Source organism: Tachysurus vachellii, chromosome 17 (genome assembly GCF_030014155.1).
Source record: "Tachysurus vachellii isolate PV-2020 chromosome 17, HZAU_Pvac_v1, whole genome shotgun sequence".
Lineage (NCBI taxonomy): Eukaryota > Metazoa > Chordata > Actinopteri > Siluriformes > Bagridae > Tachysurus > Tachysurus vachellii.
Window position 1 is genome coordinate 22,698,742 of NC_083476.1, and position 19,821 is coordinate 22,718,562.

A 19,821-nucleotide genomic window follows, 5' to 3' on the forward strand; every position below is an offset into this window, starting at 1 on the left:
ATTTCAGGGGAACTTTAACTAAATGAGCACATGATCCTGCTGGAATTGTGTTTAAAAGTAACACACTCCTTGTGTTGATGTTAGCAAGAGCAGAAACACCTTGAAGATCCGACTCGTGAGGTGAAGAAAGTACGTAAGGCTCGAAACCGGCGGCAGGAGTGGAACATGATGGCTTATGACAAGGAGTTCCGTCCAGACACTCGCCTCACGCCATCTCCGTACCACGGCATCTCGTCTGAAGGTTCCTTATCTCCAGACAGGTCTGAGATTTCCAGCAAAATATATAGTGCTGTGTTTTTTTTTAAATAGCTGATATTTCACACTAGGACAATGTTCTTTCTTTTCTTTCCGCTGTAACACTCCCGTCCTCTCCACACGTAGGTCTGGAATGTCGGATGAGCACTCGTACCCCACCAGCCCCAACCACCCTCAGGATGCAGGTGGAGCAGGAGGTGATATAAAGGAGACCGGACCCACCCAGACTCAGTCACTGGACCGTGTGTATCGACCCCCTGCCTCTGCCTCTGCCAGCGCACGTCAGCACTCTTTGGGCCGTGTGCAGCAGCATCATGGAGCCCTGCCCCTTGACCCCTCCCTTAATGGCCCCAGACCTTCTGCTGCCAAAGATTACAGGTACAGACGAAGCTCTTCTGACGACTGTTTCTGTTGATGTGACGCTTTAAAAACACACGATTACACTTATATTCCTTTAATGGTTTATAAAAGGATTTTTATAAATATCCATAAAGAGTGCAAAGAACTTCTAATATGTAAATGATATATATTATATTATATTATATTATATTATATTATATTATATTATATTATATTATATTATATTATATTATATTATATTATGAGGGTTAAGAGTTATGCTCAATTAAGAATTTTTATTTTTGATTTTGCAGATTTAATCTGGTTTCCATTTCTTCCCTTTTACATTCCAGTGGCCATCAAATGCAGGAACATTTTATTCCTCCTGCTCCTCCTCCTCCTCCCCCAATAATCCCTTCGGCTCAGACAGCCTTCGACAGCACTGCTGTTCCTCCGGCTCTGGCCCCGGGGACGGTGTCGGCTCTCTCTCGTTCCTACAGCCCATCTCCTCCACCTGCACCACCCTCAGCTTATGTCTCGTCTCCTTCCCACCCTGTGAGCAGTGGAGGTCCGCCAGTTGCCCCGCCCCCTCCACCTCCAGGCCCCCCCACACATGCTCCATCCCCTGCCAGAGCTGCTGCTCATCCATCCGGAGAGGGCACGCTGCCCAGGAAGGGCACAGTGCCCCTGATACCCATAAGTGACGCTCGCAGCGACCTGCTGGCTGCCATCCGCAGAGGTGAGCGTTCAGAAAGAAGGGAACTGCTGCTGTATGTCCTTACAAGCGGACCAAAGCAAAATGTCTGTCATATAAGCACTGGGAAATGTGTTATTTTTTTATTTTGGCATAAACACACTGTGGAACTAAAAAACTACATAAAATAAATCAGGTAATTTGTATGAGTAAAATCTGCACAAAGCATCTGTTCCTCCACAGTTCAGTTCTCCCTTATATACTGCTGCTTTAAGGCCTCCTGAGGAGCAGTGTGATAATACAGGTCACCTTATAGGTTAATAAATCACTTTCATTCCAACACCAGACCTTTAAATGCTCATTCTGAGATGTTTCACTCTCACAGTCACTAGTTTTCCCTTCTGATATTTGTTCTGTTTGTGATAAGTGATAAGTGAAAGTGACGTGACATACGGCGGTGACCCATACTCAGAATTTGTTCTCTGCATTTAACCCATCCAAAGTGCACACACACAGCAGTGAACACACACACACCGTGAACACACACCCGGAGCAGTGGGCAGCCATTTATGCTGCGGGGAGCAGTTGGGGGGTTCGGTGCCTTGCTCAAGGTCACCTCAGTCGTGGTATTGCTGGCCCGAGACTAGAACCCACAACCTTAGGGTTAGGAGTCAAACTCACTAACCATTAGGTCATGACTTCCCCTCAGCTTTGAACAGTAACTGAAGCTCTGCCACATGTTTGGACACTTACATGAACGAGCAGGTGTATAGGTGTTAACAAAGTAGACATCGATATAGATTACATATGAATTATGGCTAGTTTAAGTGAATAAGAGGTCAATTTATTCTGAATGAATAAATTAAAAAAAGAAAACTTTGTCACAATGATTGCTCTGTGTATATATATATATATATATATATTTTATATATTATTAACCTGCATTTAATTCTTTTCATCAGGCATCCAGCTTCGTAAAGTCCAGGAGCAGAGAGAGCAGGAGGCAAAGAAGGAGCCGGTGGGTAACGATGTGGCCACCATTTTGTCTCGCCGCATCGCTGTAGAGTACAGTGAGTCAGACGAGGACTCGGAGCCGGAGGAGAACGAATGGTCTGACTGAGGAGATAAACTGATCCATCACATACTGTACACACTGCTGCTATTTTCCTGCACCAGAACACACACTTTCCTTAGACAGACAGACAGACAGACAGACAGACCGACCGACCAACCGACCAACCGACCGACAGACAGACAGACAGACAGACAGACCGACCGACCGACCGCCCGACAGACAGACAGATTTATTTTTAATTATACATAGCTTGAAAAAATTGCAATGTTAAAGCAGGACTGAGTGACAGGAAAAAAGGGAACATACAATAGAAAGAAATTGTGGAAAAGCAGAAAAAATTTAAGGATGGAAGGAATGAGAGTGAGGGATAGAATAAGTAGGAAAAAGAAGTTGGTCATGTTTACATTGTATATAAACACAAAACTCTATCATACAGTGTGAACTTCATTCTACAATACACTTATGTAGTATGTTTGTTCCTTCAACGTTGTTCAAAGTTGCCAAGAAATTTTTTCGTGGGTTTTTGATTAGGATTTTTGATATTTGTCCAGAGAATTATTATGAAGGTGTAACCCAATTCTTTACAGTCTTAACCAAAAACATCCTTTTAGCAGTGATACATTCTGTATACTGTATAGAAACACAGGTGTATGAGCTTTATAAAAAGATAAAAAGCATAATATAGCACTGCTTCCACTTCACATCTCTCCAGAAGTCTCTGCATATGTGCGCTTAGTATATTATTATTATTATTATTATTATTATTATTATTATTATTATTATTATTATAACAGTTACTAACAGTGAGATCCATGGACATCCAACACGTTCCACAACTCAGTCATCAGGTATTTAAATGATCACTTTGTTTAATTGTTGACAGTGTTGTGGTGAGTATTGATGCTAACTTAGTGACTTGTTTATCTGTTTAATGGAACTCATGACCTGTTCTTCTTTCTTTCAGTGATACTAATTATCAAAGAAAGTGTTAAGTAATGGAGTGTGTATAGAGAAGACTGAGGAGGTGTGTGTGTGTGTGTGTGTGTGTGTGTGTGTGTGTGTGTGTCTGAGTTGGAAAAGATTGAGTTATTAAAGTCTATAGTGTATGTTATTTGATATCTGTTCCAAAGTTCCAGATGTTAGATGTATACATTAATAGTCCTGCAGCTGGATTCAGCTCAGCTGATGCTCTGTTGTGATCCATCCTTATCAGATGTAATTTATAACAACATTATTAATGTGTTTTACACTTTATTGTATAGATTTTTGTAACAATGCTTGTAAGATGAATTTGGGTATCTAAGTATATAATGTTATATTTATCACATGAAACAAATACAGATCATATGCATGTGTGCGTAAATAATAAAATTTAAATTAAGTAAATAATGTTCTGGAATATTCTTCACCTCCTCTGTTTTGTGTTTCTGCATGTTGGGGATTTAAATATCATAATTTAATACATTTTTGTTTAGTTCAAATCAATTAACACTGAAAATATTTCTACAATTTAACAAGAACATTTTCACAAGCAGCTTTCCAGAAATCCAGATTTAAATGGATTTTTTCTGGAGTGAAAATTAACCTCATCCTCATGTGTATGACACCAGAGAGTATATCATATTATAAATCATTATAAACACTGAGAGTAAAGTTATAAATCATTATAAACATATAAACACTGAGAGTGGGATTATAAATCATTATAAACACCAGAGAGTGGGATTATAAATCATTATAAACACCAGAGAGTGGGATTATAAATCATTATAAACACTGAGAGTGGGATTATAAATTATTATAAACACCAGAGAGTGGGATTATAAATCATTATAAACACTGAGAGTGGGATTATAAATCATTATAAACACCAGAGAGTGGGATTATAAATCATTATAAACACTGAGAGTGGGATTATAAATCATTATAAACACTGAGAGTGGGATTATAAATCATTATAAACACTGAGAGTGGGATTATAAATTATTATAAACACCAGAGAGTGGGATTATAAATCATTATAAACACTGAGAGTGGGATTATAAATCATTATAAACACCAGAGAGTGGGATTATAAATCATTATAAACACTGAGAGTGGGATTATAAATCATTATAAACACTGAGAGTGGGATTATAAATCATTATAAACACTGAGAGTGGGATTATAAATCATTATAAACACTGAGAGTGGGATTATAAATCATTATAAACACTGAGAGTGGGATTATAAATCATTATAAACACTGACAGTGGGATTATAAATCATTATAAACACTGACAGTGGGATTATAAATCATTATAAACACCAGATAGTGGGATTATAAATCATTATAAACACTGACAGTGGGATTATAAATCATTATAAACACTGACAGTGGGATTATAAATCATTATAAACACTGACAGTGGGATTATAAATCATTATAAACACTGACAGTGGGATTATAAATCATTATAAACACCAGATAGTGGGATTATAAATCATTATAAACACTGACAGTGGGATTATAAATCATTATAAACACCAGATAGTGGGATTATAAATCATTATAAACACCAGATAGTGGGATTATAAATCATTATAAACACTGACAGTGGGATTATAAATCATTATAAACACCAGATAGTGGGATTATAAATCATTATAAACACTGACAGTGGGATTATAAATCATTATAAACACCAGATAGTGGGATTATAAATCATTATAAACACCAGATAGTGGGATTATAAATCATTATAAACACTGACAGTGGGATTATAAATCATTATAAACACCAGATAGTGGGATTATAAATCATTATAAACACTGACAGTGGGATTATAAATCATTATAAACACCAGATAGTGGGATTATAAATCATTATAAACACTGACAGTGGGATTATAAATCATTATAAACACTGACAGTGGGATTATAAATCATTATAAACACTGACAGTGGGATTATAAATCATTATAAACACTGACAGTGGGATTATAAATCATTATAAACACTGACAGTGGGATTATAAATCATTATAAACACTGACAGTGGGATTATAAATCATTATAAACACCAGATAGTGGGATTATAAATCATTATAAACACTGACAGTGGGATTATAAATCATTATAAACACTGACAGTGGGATTATAAATCATTATAAACACTGACAGTGGGATTATAAATCATTATAAACACTGACAGTGGGATTATAAATCATTATAAACACTGACAGTGGGATTATAAATCATTATAAACACCAGATAGTGGGATTATAAATCATTATAAACACTGACAGTGGGATTATAAATCATTATAAACACCAGATAGTGGGATTATAAATCATTATAAACACTGACAGTGGGATTATAAATCATTATAAACACCAGATAGTGGGATTATAAATCATTATAAACACCAGATAGTGGGATTATAAATCATTATAAACACTGACAGTGGGATTATAAATCATTATAAACACCAGATAGTGGGATTATAAATCATTATAAACACTGACAGTGGGATTATAAATCATTATAAACACCAGATAGTGGGATTATAAATCATTATAAACACTGACAGTGGGATTATAAATCATTATAAACACTGACAGTGGGATTATAAATCATTATAAACACTGACAGTGGGATTATAAATCATTATAAACACTGACAGTGGGATTATAAATCATTATAAACACTGACAGTGGGATTATAAATCATTATAAACACTGACAGTGGGATTATAAATCATTATATGTTGTAGGTGTAAACAGACCATTACAGATCTACCAGGTTCCAGTTTTATGTAAATATCAGTTTATATTTTTGAAGGAAACATGAATGGGGTCTAAACATAATGCCTGCACAGGGGTCCATCACCACTGTCCAAAATAAGTGTGTTAAATCTGGTTTGTTTCCACAGATCCACACCCTGGATGTGACGTAATGCTCTGCCTCCATCTGAGAAGCTCCATCTGTCCCTGGCCCTCGCCAGCTCCCTACTGACGTCCCTCTGGAGCACTGGACACTCAGCTGACAAACAACAGAGCGGACTTGACCGGTTTACTCCACTAGTCAAAGGCTTTAACGTGTGATTGAGGAGTGTGTAAGCCATCACGGCATGTGTGACTAATGAAAACTGACAGGAGATAACCAGCACAGAGGTTTTACATGTTTTACCTCTCAGACGAGGAGAACACCAGCAAATCTGTCAGCTTTTTCAAGAACAAATAATCAGATCATACTTTTCTTTCATACAGCCTTTGGTCTGATGTTCAGCCTTTGGTCTGATGTTCAGCCTTTGGTCTGATGTTCAGCCTTTGGTCTGATGTTCAGTTTTAGTGCTTCAGTTTTATCAACAAAACAAAGCAGAAGCCGACATGCATGAGAAATGAAGTGAAGTTTATAGAGACACACATGTAAATACAAAAAAAATCTTGTCAATGCAACACACTTAAACATGGATCATGGATCAAACACACAAGTAGCTACTCATAGTGAATACAAACCATTTTACTGTACAAAAATAATTCAGTTATTAACCACAACTTTAACTGGACCTTAAACAGTCAGTCAACAAAAAATCATACATTCAAATCTACTGACATCTTTGATCAGCAAGAATATTTGGAATAGTGCAGTTTGTACAATACACATAATAACAATGGACATTGTTATTTTACAGTTAGCTCTTTGGCTGATCTACACACACACACACACACACACACACACACACACACACACACACACACCATGAGCTAAAGTTTCAGTGCACAATATTGACATACTGTCAGAGATCTCTAAGGGCTCAGTCACACCTTTACAGCCCAGCAAACTACTTATCACAAACATGTTAACAAGCAGACAGCAGGTTTATTTGCCTCTAATAGTTTTACAAAAGAATATTATTACTTCATTATGCATTGTTTGTTTTTAATAGACACAGTACAGAACATTATTGCCAATGAGAACACGGGTAAGGCAAAATGAATCTGAGATTTCTTTCTATTCTCCACGCTGACATCATGTGAAACTTAGATGAGAAAACTTGAATTTGTGGTCATGAGACTAGTTTTATATATTAGCTTGAGGTTAGTAAAAGAAACTAAATACACGGCACACGTCTGCTTTTGCTCTTTCACTTTTAGAATATAAATGAAAGGAATCATGGCTGAGTGATGAATCCGATTACACCATAATGCTGTATATTAATCAGTCACAGGTTTATACTAATGAACATATCCCAATGTTATCGTTTCTATAGTAACAGTTCATTCACAGGGACTTGAACACTCCATATCATTCTGTTCAATTTTATTTTTTTTGTATTGAGCTTTAAACTGTGGATTTACAGAAATCTGTTGTTCTGTACTCTGAATCTAGTACTGATTAACGTTAAAAATACAGATTACAGAAAAGACTTCTTAATTAATTATGAAACTTTTTACCAGTCATTTATTTAACTTATTTAAGAGTCTTCAGCATCAGCGCTTCATTTTCATGGGGGATTTTCTTATAAATAATTCCCCATAACTTTTAGGCTTATTTTCTAAATCATTTTTCATTCAAAAATGTCAATGTAACTTATGAATACGAGCAAGAGATGCAGTAACTAAGATATGAAGCTGCACCAATGAACACGCTGCCTAAGTGCAACACTGACACCTCACAGGAACATTTCAAACAATGTTTATTGTCCACGGAAGTGTTGGTGTTGAGTGAACACTGTGGAGTGAACTTAAGCACTTGAGGTTTTTTGCTATGTCGGTGCTTCCTATTGCAATGCCTTCATAGCACAGGATGAGTTCCAGTGACGTTCTTCAGTACGAGAACATAAACAGAGCTCTGTTGAGGGTAGGGGTGTGCATCCAAACCTGCGGGAGCGAGAGGCACTGGAATAAAAAATCAGTGCTGTAGACGAGGCATGTGTGATATTAAACATCCATGAGGATTACACGTATATGATTTTTACTCATAAACACTCCAGAGGATCAGCATGATGATCCAGTCTGGAAGCTACACCCCTTCCCTCCATCTCACCTGCTCTCACGTTCTGTGACAATTAACACAGAAGCTTTTGTGAAATAAATAAAATTGATCAGATTTGCTTCAGCTCAGTTGACATGGAACAAATATTTTATTTATTTAGTTATCACCAGGTAAATATATTTGGCCTTCAGAGTTCAGGTTTTGGTGATTGTCTCTGCCTTGTAAGCAGTTACTGACTCCACAGTTGTTTGGTTTTAACAATGACTTAGCACAGTTTGAGGATTTCTCTGTTGATATTTCCTGATCAGGTTCGGCAGAAAAATGACCAAGCTGTGCTCTATAAACACCTAAAGCAGGTGCCATCAAGAACTGGCAGCATTTCAACCTCACGACTGTCTCTCAACCTGAGTTTCAAGTGAATAAGCCAATTTCTAAAGATATTGCCAGGGATGCAGTGAACATTGATGTTCTCTGCTGTCCATCCGTTCTAGTGATAGTCTGGAAGCCTGTAGGCATTTCACAGTGCTTAAAGATGACTGACCACAAAGGATTCATGCTACATTTGAGTTTGGTGTTTAGACAAGTGTTGATTAAATGGGTGTCAGCATCATTTCTTTCATATATAAACTCAAACTATGAGATTTTGATTAAAGACATTAACCACACTAATGTGAACTAGCAGACCATGATTTAAAGATCATTACACGCACAACACACAACTTCCATACACATGAACACGACACTCTCTGCATGTTAAAGTCAAACTTCTTCTGTCTGTCGGCTGTAGCGTCTGTGTGTCTGTGCGATTACCAACGACTGGAGTTTCACCTGCACCACTGAGGGAAGAGGAGAAAATCTCTACGCCAACTTCATGGCGAATCAAAGCCATGGGATTTTCCTGAACTTCTTCCTGAACAAACAATACAGTAATAACCTAAGCATTTGTCATATCTGTGCATGACCAGACCCACACTACACAGAGGCACTTATTCTTCCCTCTGAAAGAACAGATCAGTGCTTCGGCTGAGGAATTCAACCAAAATACAGAAATGTTTGTTGTATTCACCAGAAACTGTGGAGAGCTTCCTTTATATGGAAGCTTCAGGTTTTTCCTTTTTCAGGAAATCTGTTGAAATCCTTGTTTCTGGTAATCACACATGCCACAGAAGCTATAGACAGATATTTTTTAAGATGATTTTTGCATTTAGAAAATTGTTACACATCACTAGGTGTCCGTGGTCGCATTGTAAAGCCATACGGTGAACATCCACAACAAATGAGCCTCAGTGACCTCTGGATGTCCGGGTTTCTGAAGGCGTAGATGATGGGGTTTATGATGGAACTGCAGATAGCTGGAAAAGCAGTGGCGTAAGTGTAGGCTGCTGGGTAATATGTATCAGCCACCAGTGAGTACAAGGCAAGTGGAACCCAGCAGAGCGCAAACGTGCCCAGGATACCTGACAGCGTGGAGATGCCTTTGGCTGCAGAAGCTGCATGTGAGGCGGCCCTGAAGTGCCGCTGTACGGCAATCTGCTGCGCGTGACGCACAGCAATTTTACAGATCTGTAGGTACAGCTGAAGAATGAGGGCGAAGACGAGGAGGAAGGAGACAGCGAGCGCGGCCGCGTTGCTCTTGTGCACCGGACGACAGATGCTGCATGTCGCTTCATCACGCAGACAGTTCCAGCCAAGCACGGGCAACGCACCGAGGGCAGCACTGGTAGACCAAACTAGCATCATTACCACGTAGGTGAAGGTGACAGCACGCTCTGTGTGGTATGTAAGAGCGCTATACAGAGACAGGTAACGGTCCACTGTGATGGCCAGAACATTCAGCACCGAGGCTGAGAAGGCAGTGATAAGCAGGCCAGCTGACAGCAACATCACAAAGTCAGTGTCCGTCATGTAGATGACGATAAAGTTGAGGATCAAACTCAGACCAGCCAGCAGGTCAGCAAACGCCAAGCTGGCCACAAGCGCAAACGTCGGCGCTCGCAGGGAGGGAGTGTGAGCGATCAGAGCGAGCACCAAGGCATTCTCACAGCACACCAGGGTTCCCATCACACACAGTACCACATCCCAGGGATTGAGGGGCAGCAGATCCACGCTGTCGTTCCTCACCTCCTGCACATCCGGGATTAAAGTAGAGGTGTTGGGGTGCGTGTTACTCATAGCTGCGGCATGAGGATGAATCACTAACAGGAGAGAAGGGGGAATGGGAGAAGAGGCGGGGCAGGATGGTGGTCATGAAAGAGATAAAAGTCAGGAGAAAACACCTATATCATCTCCTAAAGAACCTCAAACTCTTTTTAACACAAATAGAACACTGCTCCTACAGAAATGAATGAACATTTACAGCACAGAATAAACACCTAAAGAGCTTTATTAACATCTAATTAGCACTATTTTTTATACGGAGCTCATTCAGCACTGACCATCTGCTGTCTAGTTCATTTTAACCGCACAGGAAGAGAAATATTCAAGTGTGAAAAAGCTGAAAGGACGAAGCAGCACCGGCGGATTAAATTAGGTGTAAACAGGCTATTTATAGACACACACACACACACACACACACACACACACACACACACACACACACACCATCCTTATTAATAATGCTGGAAAAATCGGTCACATCTAGATGGACTAAAGCTAAGACAATATTTCAGACAAAGATCATCACGAACCCAGGAGTCGGTCCGAGCCTCCATCTGTCCTGCCTCAGGTGAAGAAGTGTGAAGATGATGAAGATCTCATGCGGTAAAGCGCCGTTAAAAGGGTTCAGGAAAGAGAGCTGCTCTCAGAGGAACTCGTTCAGTTTCTCTCTCGGTGTGTTTCTGCTGAAGCTCCTCACCGCTCCGGTTAGAAGGTTGGCGGTTTCACGGACAGCGGCGTCCAGCTGCTCACACGCAATTGGTCTGCGCGCGGCTCGTGCATCCGTGGCGTCACGCTCGCGCTCCATTCTGTTGTGATTGAGAGGCCGCGGTGTCTGTGCACGGGCGCGCGAGAGGGGAGCGGGGAGAGATGGACCGTTGTCATGGTTACTGGGATAAAGATCGAGGTGAAGACGATGAAAAGAGGATGATGCACAGTGTAGAATTACCTCATACTGTATAGAATTTACAGCACGTTTAGATTAACAGACACTGTAGAATTAACACAAGGCGAAATTAATACAATATATTAAAAAGGATTAACACACACTGGATACAGGAAACATGTCGAATTAACACACAGGTTTAGAGAAGACTTAAAAATCCACAATGTAGAATTATTCGGCTTCAGGCATCACATTGGAGTGCAGAAGAAAACAGTGAAGTGACAAAATTAGAAGGATTTATATCTGTTTCTTATTATTTCTTCTGAACCTTTTCTTTAACCCGCAAAGCAAGTAAAAAAAAGATCTCTTAAACACTGAACAGTGGATTTAGGCCAATATTCAGTTTGGATAATAATTAATTGGTTACAAAACTCCAGTCTGAGACCTCAGTGAAAGTGTCTCATCTCTTTGTGCCCCTACAGGAGACCTGGTGGACTGATGGCTTAGAGATTAATAAATAGATTCTCTAGCCGAGTCACTGTGTGTGTGTGTGTGTGTGTGTGTGTGTGTGTGGGCGTGTGTGTGCGCGTGTGCGCGCGCGCGTGTGTGTGTGTCTGTATGTGTGAGGGAGAGATCACTAAACCATGACTATGAGCTCCATGAGGTTCAGTAAATGGACACTAGGTGGCAGCAGATCCTACAGTTCTGAATGATAGTGTATAAAATCTCACTGTATTAAAAGAGGAACAGACAAAACATTTACTGAAGTGAGAGTTAAAAAAATACAGGTTAACTGAGTGAAACTCAGCATGGCTTCTTTGTTTACTCCAGCTTCCTGAAGCATTTTACTGAAGTATGGCCAGGACACTCATCCTTAAGAAGCACACGGAAAAACTCAAGACCTAAGTTTCTGTTTAAGTTTCTTAGCATTGCTGTTGAAATATTGTAAGTTTTAATCTTAATTTTGGTTCAATACAAACCTAGAGATTGTAGGATCATAACCATTGTGGTATATGGGGTGTTAAGTGTGTAGTGTTTACACCATGAGATTCACCTGCTCCTGTACAGAGCGATGATCAGCCCTGATGACTCTCATGGGCCTGAAGCACAAACCATCATGGATCCATCAGCATGATTTACAGCAGAGAATAAATGTGACTCGTGATGGCTATCTTACCATAAAGAACATATCTGTGGTGTTCAGCTGTGTCCAGGTTCTGCAGTGTTCTGTGTGTTTTCATCTGAAACTGCTGAAGGATGATGGCTGCCTGGTCCCATTCAATTCAATTCAATTTATTTATACAGTATTTGTATATTGTTTTAACAATTCACATTGTCTCAAAGCAGCTTTATAGAAATATAGAAACAGAAGAGAAAAAAATAAATATAATAATAATAATAATTATTATTATTATTATTATTATTATTATTAATAATAATAATAATAACAATAATAATAATAATAATAATAATAATAATAATAACAATAATAATAATAATAGCAAGAAGAAGAAGAAGAAAAGGATAAAATAAATAAATGAATGTATACATTTAAAGTTTAAAATGAATTTAAAAATATTAATTTCAAATATAAAATACTATATATATTTATCTATCCCTAATGAGCAAGCCGAGACGACGGCCACAAGGAAAAGCTCCCTGAGATGATATGAGGAACCTTGAGAGGAACCAGACTCAGAAGTGAACCTCATCCTCATTTGGGTGACACTCTACAGTAAATAGTGTAAATGTAAATAATGTCCTTTCTACAACAGTTTATAATAGTGCAGCCGAGAGCTCCTGAGGAACTAATGGGTCATCATAAACTCTGAGTTCAGCACAGACCCAACACTAATTCCTTCCTGTGAGGGTGTGTGATGGGGGAAGTTCACCCACCTTAATCTTTATGCAATAACTTTTTTAAACCCTTCAGAACATGAACTTCCTCTATTTGTAGGGTGCGGTTGAATCTGTGGCTTTGTGTTGAGAGAAATGAAGTGTGTATTTTGGTCATGTGTATATAAGGGCATGTGCACAGGGCCATGAGAGGAGCTGATGCAGCAGCGGCACTCGAACAGACACACACACATACGAGCTCCCCTGATCTCCATCATCACACAGCTGAAGACTCACCAGCAGCAGGTACTGAAACCAGCTCACACACTCTGTGTTTCATACACACACTTAACATATCACCATGGAGCTTCTTTTTTATAATATTGATATAATATGTTAGCTGAATTTAATTAGATGTTATTCATAAAAATACATTTAAACACGTGAAGGTATTGAGTGACATAACTGCACACTGTCTCCTACTTACAGTAACTGAGATAATAATTCATAATAACGACTAACCCTCAAATATGTAAAGTGTTTATTTATTTATGAATATTAAAGAGGTCATCATTAATTACCAAAAAGCAGCCAGCCACATGGAGATATTACAGTTTATTTAAAATTTATTGTAAAGCTGGATTTTAACATAACAGTAAGTTGTATGTATTGAAACCTTCACCAGAACATTTATGTCTGGTGGTTGTCTTCAGAAGTGACCCAATAAAACAAGTAATGCACATAATCTATATGGTTATAGGATCGTAGATAAAAATAATAAAATAATAATAAACTTTGTGCATGAACAAAAAATTCCAAACCACACATTAGACCTGAACTGATCAGAACTTACACAAATAAAACCATGGAATCAGAGGCACTCAGACTGCAGCTGAACCTCACCAACGTGTTTGTAAATCACAATGAACTGTTTAACTGTTCAGTGAGTTAAAGGCAACGTCTACTTTGTGCCATAGAATATATTCTTGATCATTTCTTCCTTCAGGTCTCATGTAACCGCAGTTACAGCCAGTCAATCAGCTCTCCACCTTCTTTTCTTTTCTTTTCTTTTCTTTTTGTTTCTTTTTGTTTCTTTTCTTCTCTTCTCTTCTCTTTAACGTAACAGAATCTCATCCACAAGTTAATTCTTGTTGCAGTTTTGCTGTACTTAGTATTTTTTACCTAAATCTTCTTCCTTATGTGATTGCTTATGTAACCATTGTGCAATGCACCATGATTATACATTTCACACCCCACTGCCTCTGTTGTGAAGAAATAATGTTTGAACATTGTTCTTTCTCAAAATTACTCAAACATGGGTGGACCCCAGTTTCCTCTCTCTCTCTCTCTCTCTCTCTCTCTCTTTCATCACTTTTGTGTTTTCTCAGTATCTCACATTCTCACTCGGTTGTGACAGAACATCTGCGATGTGTGAGAAGCTCTAGTGTTATTTCAGCGTAACACTGATGATCTATAACACAGCCTTGTATTAAAGCCTACAACAAAGTGAACACTCTAAAGTCTGATTACAGATTACAGATCTAAATGACACTGAAATCTTCAGAGCAGTGTGTCTGACCAGCGGTGTGTCTGACCAGCAGTGAGTCTGACCAGCAGTGAGTCTGACCAGCAGTGTGTCTGACCAGCAGTGTGTCTGACCAGCAGTGTGTCTGACCAGCGGTGTGTCTGACCAGCAGTGTGTCTGACCAGCAGTGTGTCTGACCAGCAGTGAGTCTGACCAGCAGTGAGTCTGACCAGCAGTGTGTCTGACCAGCAGTGTGTCTGACCAGCAGTGAGTCTGACCAGCAGTTGATGCCTGGTCTAATTTCTGTTAATGTTGATGTTGGTACAGCAGCAGATTTAAGATGATGATGATGATGATGATGATGAAGATGATGATGTAAGCTTCGTACACTTCGTCTTGACATCACTGCCCCCCTGACTTTCCTACTGTTGCTATGGGTTTTTGCAGTTTTCCTGATTAGAATGCACCTCTGTCTGTTTGGACGGCAGCTGAGACAGAAGACTACGTGTTCTCCTCTATTACTGCTGCTGATTTTCATAAGCTGTGCAGCAAATTTACAGTTTTTGTGTTTATGTAATGTGTCTCTCTCTGTCCCCCCCACACACTCTTTCTCTCTTGTTTTCTCTCTATATCTCTCTTTCCTCACGAACTCAGTGAGGAAGCAAGTAGCCCACATCATATCGTCATGGAAACAGCATGTGAGTGTTAGCGAGAGGGAATGAGGAGCGAGAGGGAGGGAGAGGAACGAAGAACAAGTAGGAACTGCATTAGAAAACAAGCACAGTCTCCAGAGCCATCTGAAAGGTAGGTAACGAGGCTGTTATGATGGGACTTAATGTTGCTCAAGTGCAGATAAACCTGGAGAGATGTTTCACCAGAATAAAGCAGTGCAGTGGAAGCTATGTAGAAGATGATGTTGCAGTTTTGTGTATTTTGTCTAGGTGACCCATTACAATGACAATACAACTTGTTTATACCCTTCTCTGCTCCTTCTCTGCTCCTTCTCTGCTCCTTCTCTGCTCCTTCTCTGCTCCTTCTCTGCTTGTTTTTCACTTGTCTGTAATATAATATATCATCACTGTCATCACATCAGTGTATTTGGACATCATACAATTACTGCATTTCATAATGTCCTTCATAAGCAAGCGTGTTTACTCAGATACGACATTTCTGAGAGACGTGTCGCAGCCACAAGCAGAGCTTCTCTACTCTATTAATACAGCTTCATATTGTGATGATGTAACCAGGGAAGCTTGTATATTTTATTGAATGCACATGTAAATGCACGTGAGAGCTGAAATTTGTGTTTGAATTATTTATTCTATCTTTAACATGTTCATTCTCAGTAAAACGCTTTATGATGAAAAACAGGTGATGTTTGTAAAAGCTTTTCTTATAAACCAGAGAAAGTTACAACTGAAAGAGACACATATGATTATTATAATATAAAAGTCCACTCATCACATGTGGGTGAAATCTCAGTGTCTGGTTATGTTCTGGGACCATTTGGCATAAATACTGGTCTTAGCAGTGATGCTGCTGTGTAAAGGAATATGTGTGTGTCTGTGTCATCATGTCATTGCACAATGGACTCGTGTCTGCTGCACGTCTGCTGTGCATCGTGTTTATTATCACGTGTTAGAAGTGTCAGTGTTGTCATTTTAAAAAGGTCCTTTTAGTGCAGTTTATGTCTCTTAAGTGACACGTTTCTGTTCTGTTGTATTGTTTATCTCACACACAGTTAATACAGAATGAAAGTCTGTGTCCAGGCTCAGGAAGAGATTCAAGGAATAATGTTCATGTAAACGACACAACCGAAAAGGTATCAGAAATGATTCAGGAATGATTATAAAGTTCATGGTGATCCAGATGGTGACAACATTTACACATCTCTTCTGTTTCTGTGCACACACTGAACTCAGAGGCTCAACCTTTGTGCTATAAAAAATCTATAAGCTTCAATTGCGAGTCATTTTGGATCTGTTCATGTTCTGTGTATGGATGAACAGGTAACTGTTGCCATGGTGAACACCCACTTGAGTTCCATAGAAAGATACACAAAGGCTAAAATTTTCTCTTTTTCTTTCCCTTTCAAAGCCTCAAAACTATTGGCACGCTATCTAATCTCTTGGGCCTTCAAACACCTAGAGAAGAATATTGGACGTACCCTGAATGTCCATAATCCAAGGAACTTATGGAATGATTTGGATCTGAAAAAAAAACGTCTTTCCGACACAGTTGTCCCTCCTGACAGACAGAGTTTGCTCTGGAGGAAGAATGGAGCACACAACTTTGTATTGTCCATCTCAGACTTGGAAAGGCCCTAATGTTTCAACGTTTTCATCTGAGTGGGATGATACGCTGAACTCCTACCTTTTGGCACCTGATGTGATAAAACCTCCTCCACAGTTCCAAGATCCAGAGGAACCATGCCAGGCCACACCCACCAATGTGACTGTTATTAGAAAGAGGGATAAAGACACGGTCAGGACAGGCATCGGGCAGAAAGAGCGCAGAAGTAGACCTGTCAGTGCCATGGAACACCACAGACGTTCATTATCACTTTCCACAGCCATCACCTCCAACCCAGGAGCAACACGGCGCCGGTGTGAAAGCTACGCCCTGTCGTATCCCAGCAGCAGCTCCGATGACAGTGGCAGCGATAGCACGTCTGTGAGGAGAAAAGATCGGCTTCCTGATGCAGTGCATCCGCACAAGGCTCGGAGCATCGTTTTAAGAAAGGCCAAAAGGAAGCCAGCTCCACCTGCACGGACAGTGTCGCTGCCCAGACTTACAGACGTGATGCTTCCAGAATGTAGAACTCAAAGTCTCTACATTCCCAACGACGTCATGCTCCTTCCAGATCTTATTCCATTATCGAAAGAGGAAGCTGGTGATGCCGGAAAGGCCACGCTCCCTCCCAAAGCACCAGGAGATGGTCCAGTGAATCAGAATCAGATCACCAGTAACAGACCAATAAAAGAGATAAGGTCTAGTGAACCATGCAAGTCTAACACAAGTTCCTCTGTGGGAAATCCTCTAAACGAACCTGCAAAAGTTGCATGCAACTCTGACTGCAACAACTCCCCATCGTCTTCTCGCTCTTCTCCCTCTCAACCTTCTATCTCCTCCCCATCCAAACCACCTGGCTCAGCCTCACCTTCCAGTGGTTACTCGAGTCAGTGTGAGACGCCGACTCAGCCGACCGCGATTACGACTGGAGCCTGCAGAATGCGTCCCAAACCATCCGGCGGTGTTCCTGGCCAACAGGCCCGAAACTGCAGATCGAGGTTATCCCTGCAGTTACCTGAGACACAAGCAGTTAACCCCAATCAAGAACCTTCTGTCGTCCTGCCAAAAGTCAACCGCCGTTACTCTGATGCTTCACACCCAAAGCAGAGATTGAGTAACAGCATGCTGATTATGCCTGTGGTGACTCAGGAAGACCTGAACAATGTGCGCTTGCGTTCAGTCGGCAGCTCGGATCTAGACACCTCAGCTGTCATCGAAGAGGAGAATGAACGGGATGCTGGCTATGCTGCTGCTCAGAACAGTCCAAAAAACAAACCCCCTGTAGCACCTAAGCCTCCACTGTCTAAATGGCCACCTAGTGCAGCAGCAGTGAATAATTCTAACATGGCTTCTGCTGCAGATCTGAATTATGGACAAAGCAGCATTTATTCAACAGTTAACAAAGTGAAGGCCAAGGCTGTTCTTCCCTCCTCATCAAATGTCAGTAGTGACCAAAAGCAGCAATCTCAAGAGCATGTGAAGGAGTCTAGTCACTTATATTCCCAGTGTAGAGGTGATTATACACATGCATTGTCCTACAAACCTTCTGCTGATGCCAAACCGAGTGAGCCCCAGAAGAAGAGAAGAGCTCCAGCTCCGCCGCTTTCAAACAGACCCAATGCAGTCTTCCCCATCTGTGATAAGATGCATGTACTTGAGCAGGAGGTTCAGTCACATCCCAGTTCTTTAAAGCCAGAGAGTTCTCAGCGAGAATATCACGTCACGGTCTATGGACTCATTCCTTCTTATTCACAAGTTGATGAAGAAGTTCCTGGTACGTCTTTTGTAAACATTTAAACATTTAGAAAGTAAAAGATTTGTTTACTTTATAAGATTTGCGTACAGAAGATTTATTTTTATTTCTCTATGCCAGAATATGAATTATATGATAAAGAGGACGGACAAGTGCCGGAAATTGGAGCTCTTCATTTGGTTAGTGAAGTGGATGAGGTTTTTCTTCACAAGAACTCCTCTCACACCACAGAGGACCTTTTCACCATCATTCACAGGTAATGTAGAAGTTTGACCAGCGGTATTTATTCTTTGCTTTATAGGGTCTAATTTCCTTTTCTCATTTGGCAGGTCGAAGAGGAAACTACTGGGTCGCAAAGACTCTTTAGAAAACAAGCAAGGAGACTTTGGCACTCAAACTCTCGGCGGTGTTTCTAAGTCTACCAACCAGAATGACAACTTCATGGCTCTTCTGAGACGGACGAGAAGTGCCAAGGCCAGCTGCGGGAGTCGACTCTCAGCTGCAGAACTTCTGAGGAGCTCCAAACCTGCAGCTTCTGCCTCCACAGATCTGACCAGCTACAAAAAACACAACGTGATGCAATCTCACGGTCCTTGAACTGTTGTTGTCATGATGCTGTTTTGGCTGAATATCACATCGTCTCAGTTTTGCTCGCTTAAGCTTGTAAACAATCTGCTTGGTAAAAAACACGGCTGATCAAAATTTTCAGAAATTGGACACTTTAGATACTGTTTAAAACTAAAAATCGTTTTGTGTAATTAAAGATTAAGACAGGTACAATGAGTAAAAGCTTTATATTCTGCAAGTTGCAAATAACATTAGAGCTGGCTTTATATTGTCTAAATGTTAATTATATTTTATGTTATATTATAAAATGTATCTGTCTCTACTGCCTCAAGTGGAATTTTGTGGAACAGCACAGTAATGCTGTATATTGTTGACTGTTTTCAGAACATAACTTACTGTAGATCTATTCAAAGTATTAAATTTCACTTCATATGGGACAAATGTTTGTCTTTTACACAAGATGCCTC

General features: G+C 39.9%; 3 protein-coding genes across 7 annotated transcripts in view; 2 read left to right on the forward strand and 1 right to left on the reverse strand.

The window, feature by feature from the left end:
* The window catches only part of si:ch73-362m14.4 (actin-binding protein WASF3), a 16,817-nt gene extending 13,101 nt beyond the window's left edge, over positions 1 to 3,716 (forward strand). The window contains exons 6-9 of the mRNA XM_060890841.1: positions 85 to 260; positions 382 to 633; positions 948 to 1,333; positions 2,251 to 3,716. Of these exons, the coding sequence (XP_060746824.1) occupies positions 85 to 260; positions 382 to 633; positions 948 to 1,333; positions 2,251 to 2,408 (972 nt within the window). The 3' untranslated portion in view covers positions 2,409 to 3,716. The remainder of the gene's footprint in view (positions 1 to 84; positions 261 to 381; positions 634 to 947; positions 1,334 to 2,250) is intronic.
* A 4,529-nt stretch (positions 3,717 to 8,245) lies between these two features.
* Positions 8,246 to 11,386, reverse strand: gpr185a (G protein-coupled receptor 185 a). Its single transcript, XM_060890578.1, has 2 exons — positions 11,029 to 11,386; positions 8,246 to 10,536 (listed from the first exon to the last, which is right to left on the reverse strand). Exon 2 carries the CDS (start codon positions 10,511 to 10,513, stop codon positions 9,557 to 9,559), a length of 957 nt encoding a protein of 318 aa, XP_060746561.1. The 5' UTR covers positions 10,514 to 10,536; positions 11,029 to 11,386; the 3' UTR covers positions 8,246 to 9,556.
* Positions 11,387 to 13,373: 1,987 nt separating this feature from the next.
* On the forward strand, positions 13,374 to 19,795 carry si:ch73-362m14.2 (NHS-like protein 2). 5 transcript variants are annotated; one of them, XM_060890574.1, is made up of 6 exons: positions 13,374 to 13,523; positions 15,397 to 15,546; positions 16,484 to 16,751; positions 16,840 to 18,808; positions 18,908 to 19,043; positions 19,117 to 19,795. In XM_060890574.1, the coding sequence occupies exons 4-6, from the start codon at positions 17,020 to 17,022 to the stop codon at positions 19,382 to 19,384; spliced, it is 2,193 nt and encodes a 730-aa protein (XP_060746557.1). In that variant the 5' UTR covers positions 13,374 to 13,523; positions 15,397 to 15,546; positions 16,484 to 16,751; positions 16,840 to 17,019; the 3' UTR covers positions 19,385 to 19,795. The 5 variants fall into 5 exon arrangements, with proteins under 5 accessions (XP_060746557.1, XP_060746558.1, XP_060746556.1 ...); XM_060890575.1 differs by having other exon boundaries at positions 16,484 to 16,564; XM_060890573.1 differs by lacking the exon at positions 16,484 to 16,751.
* The last annotated feature ends 26 nt before the right edge of the window (positions 19,796 to 19,821 follow it).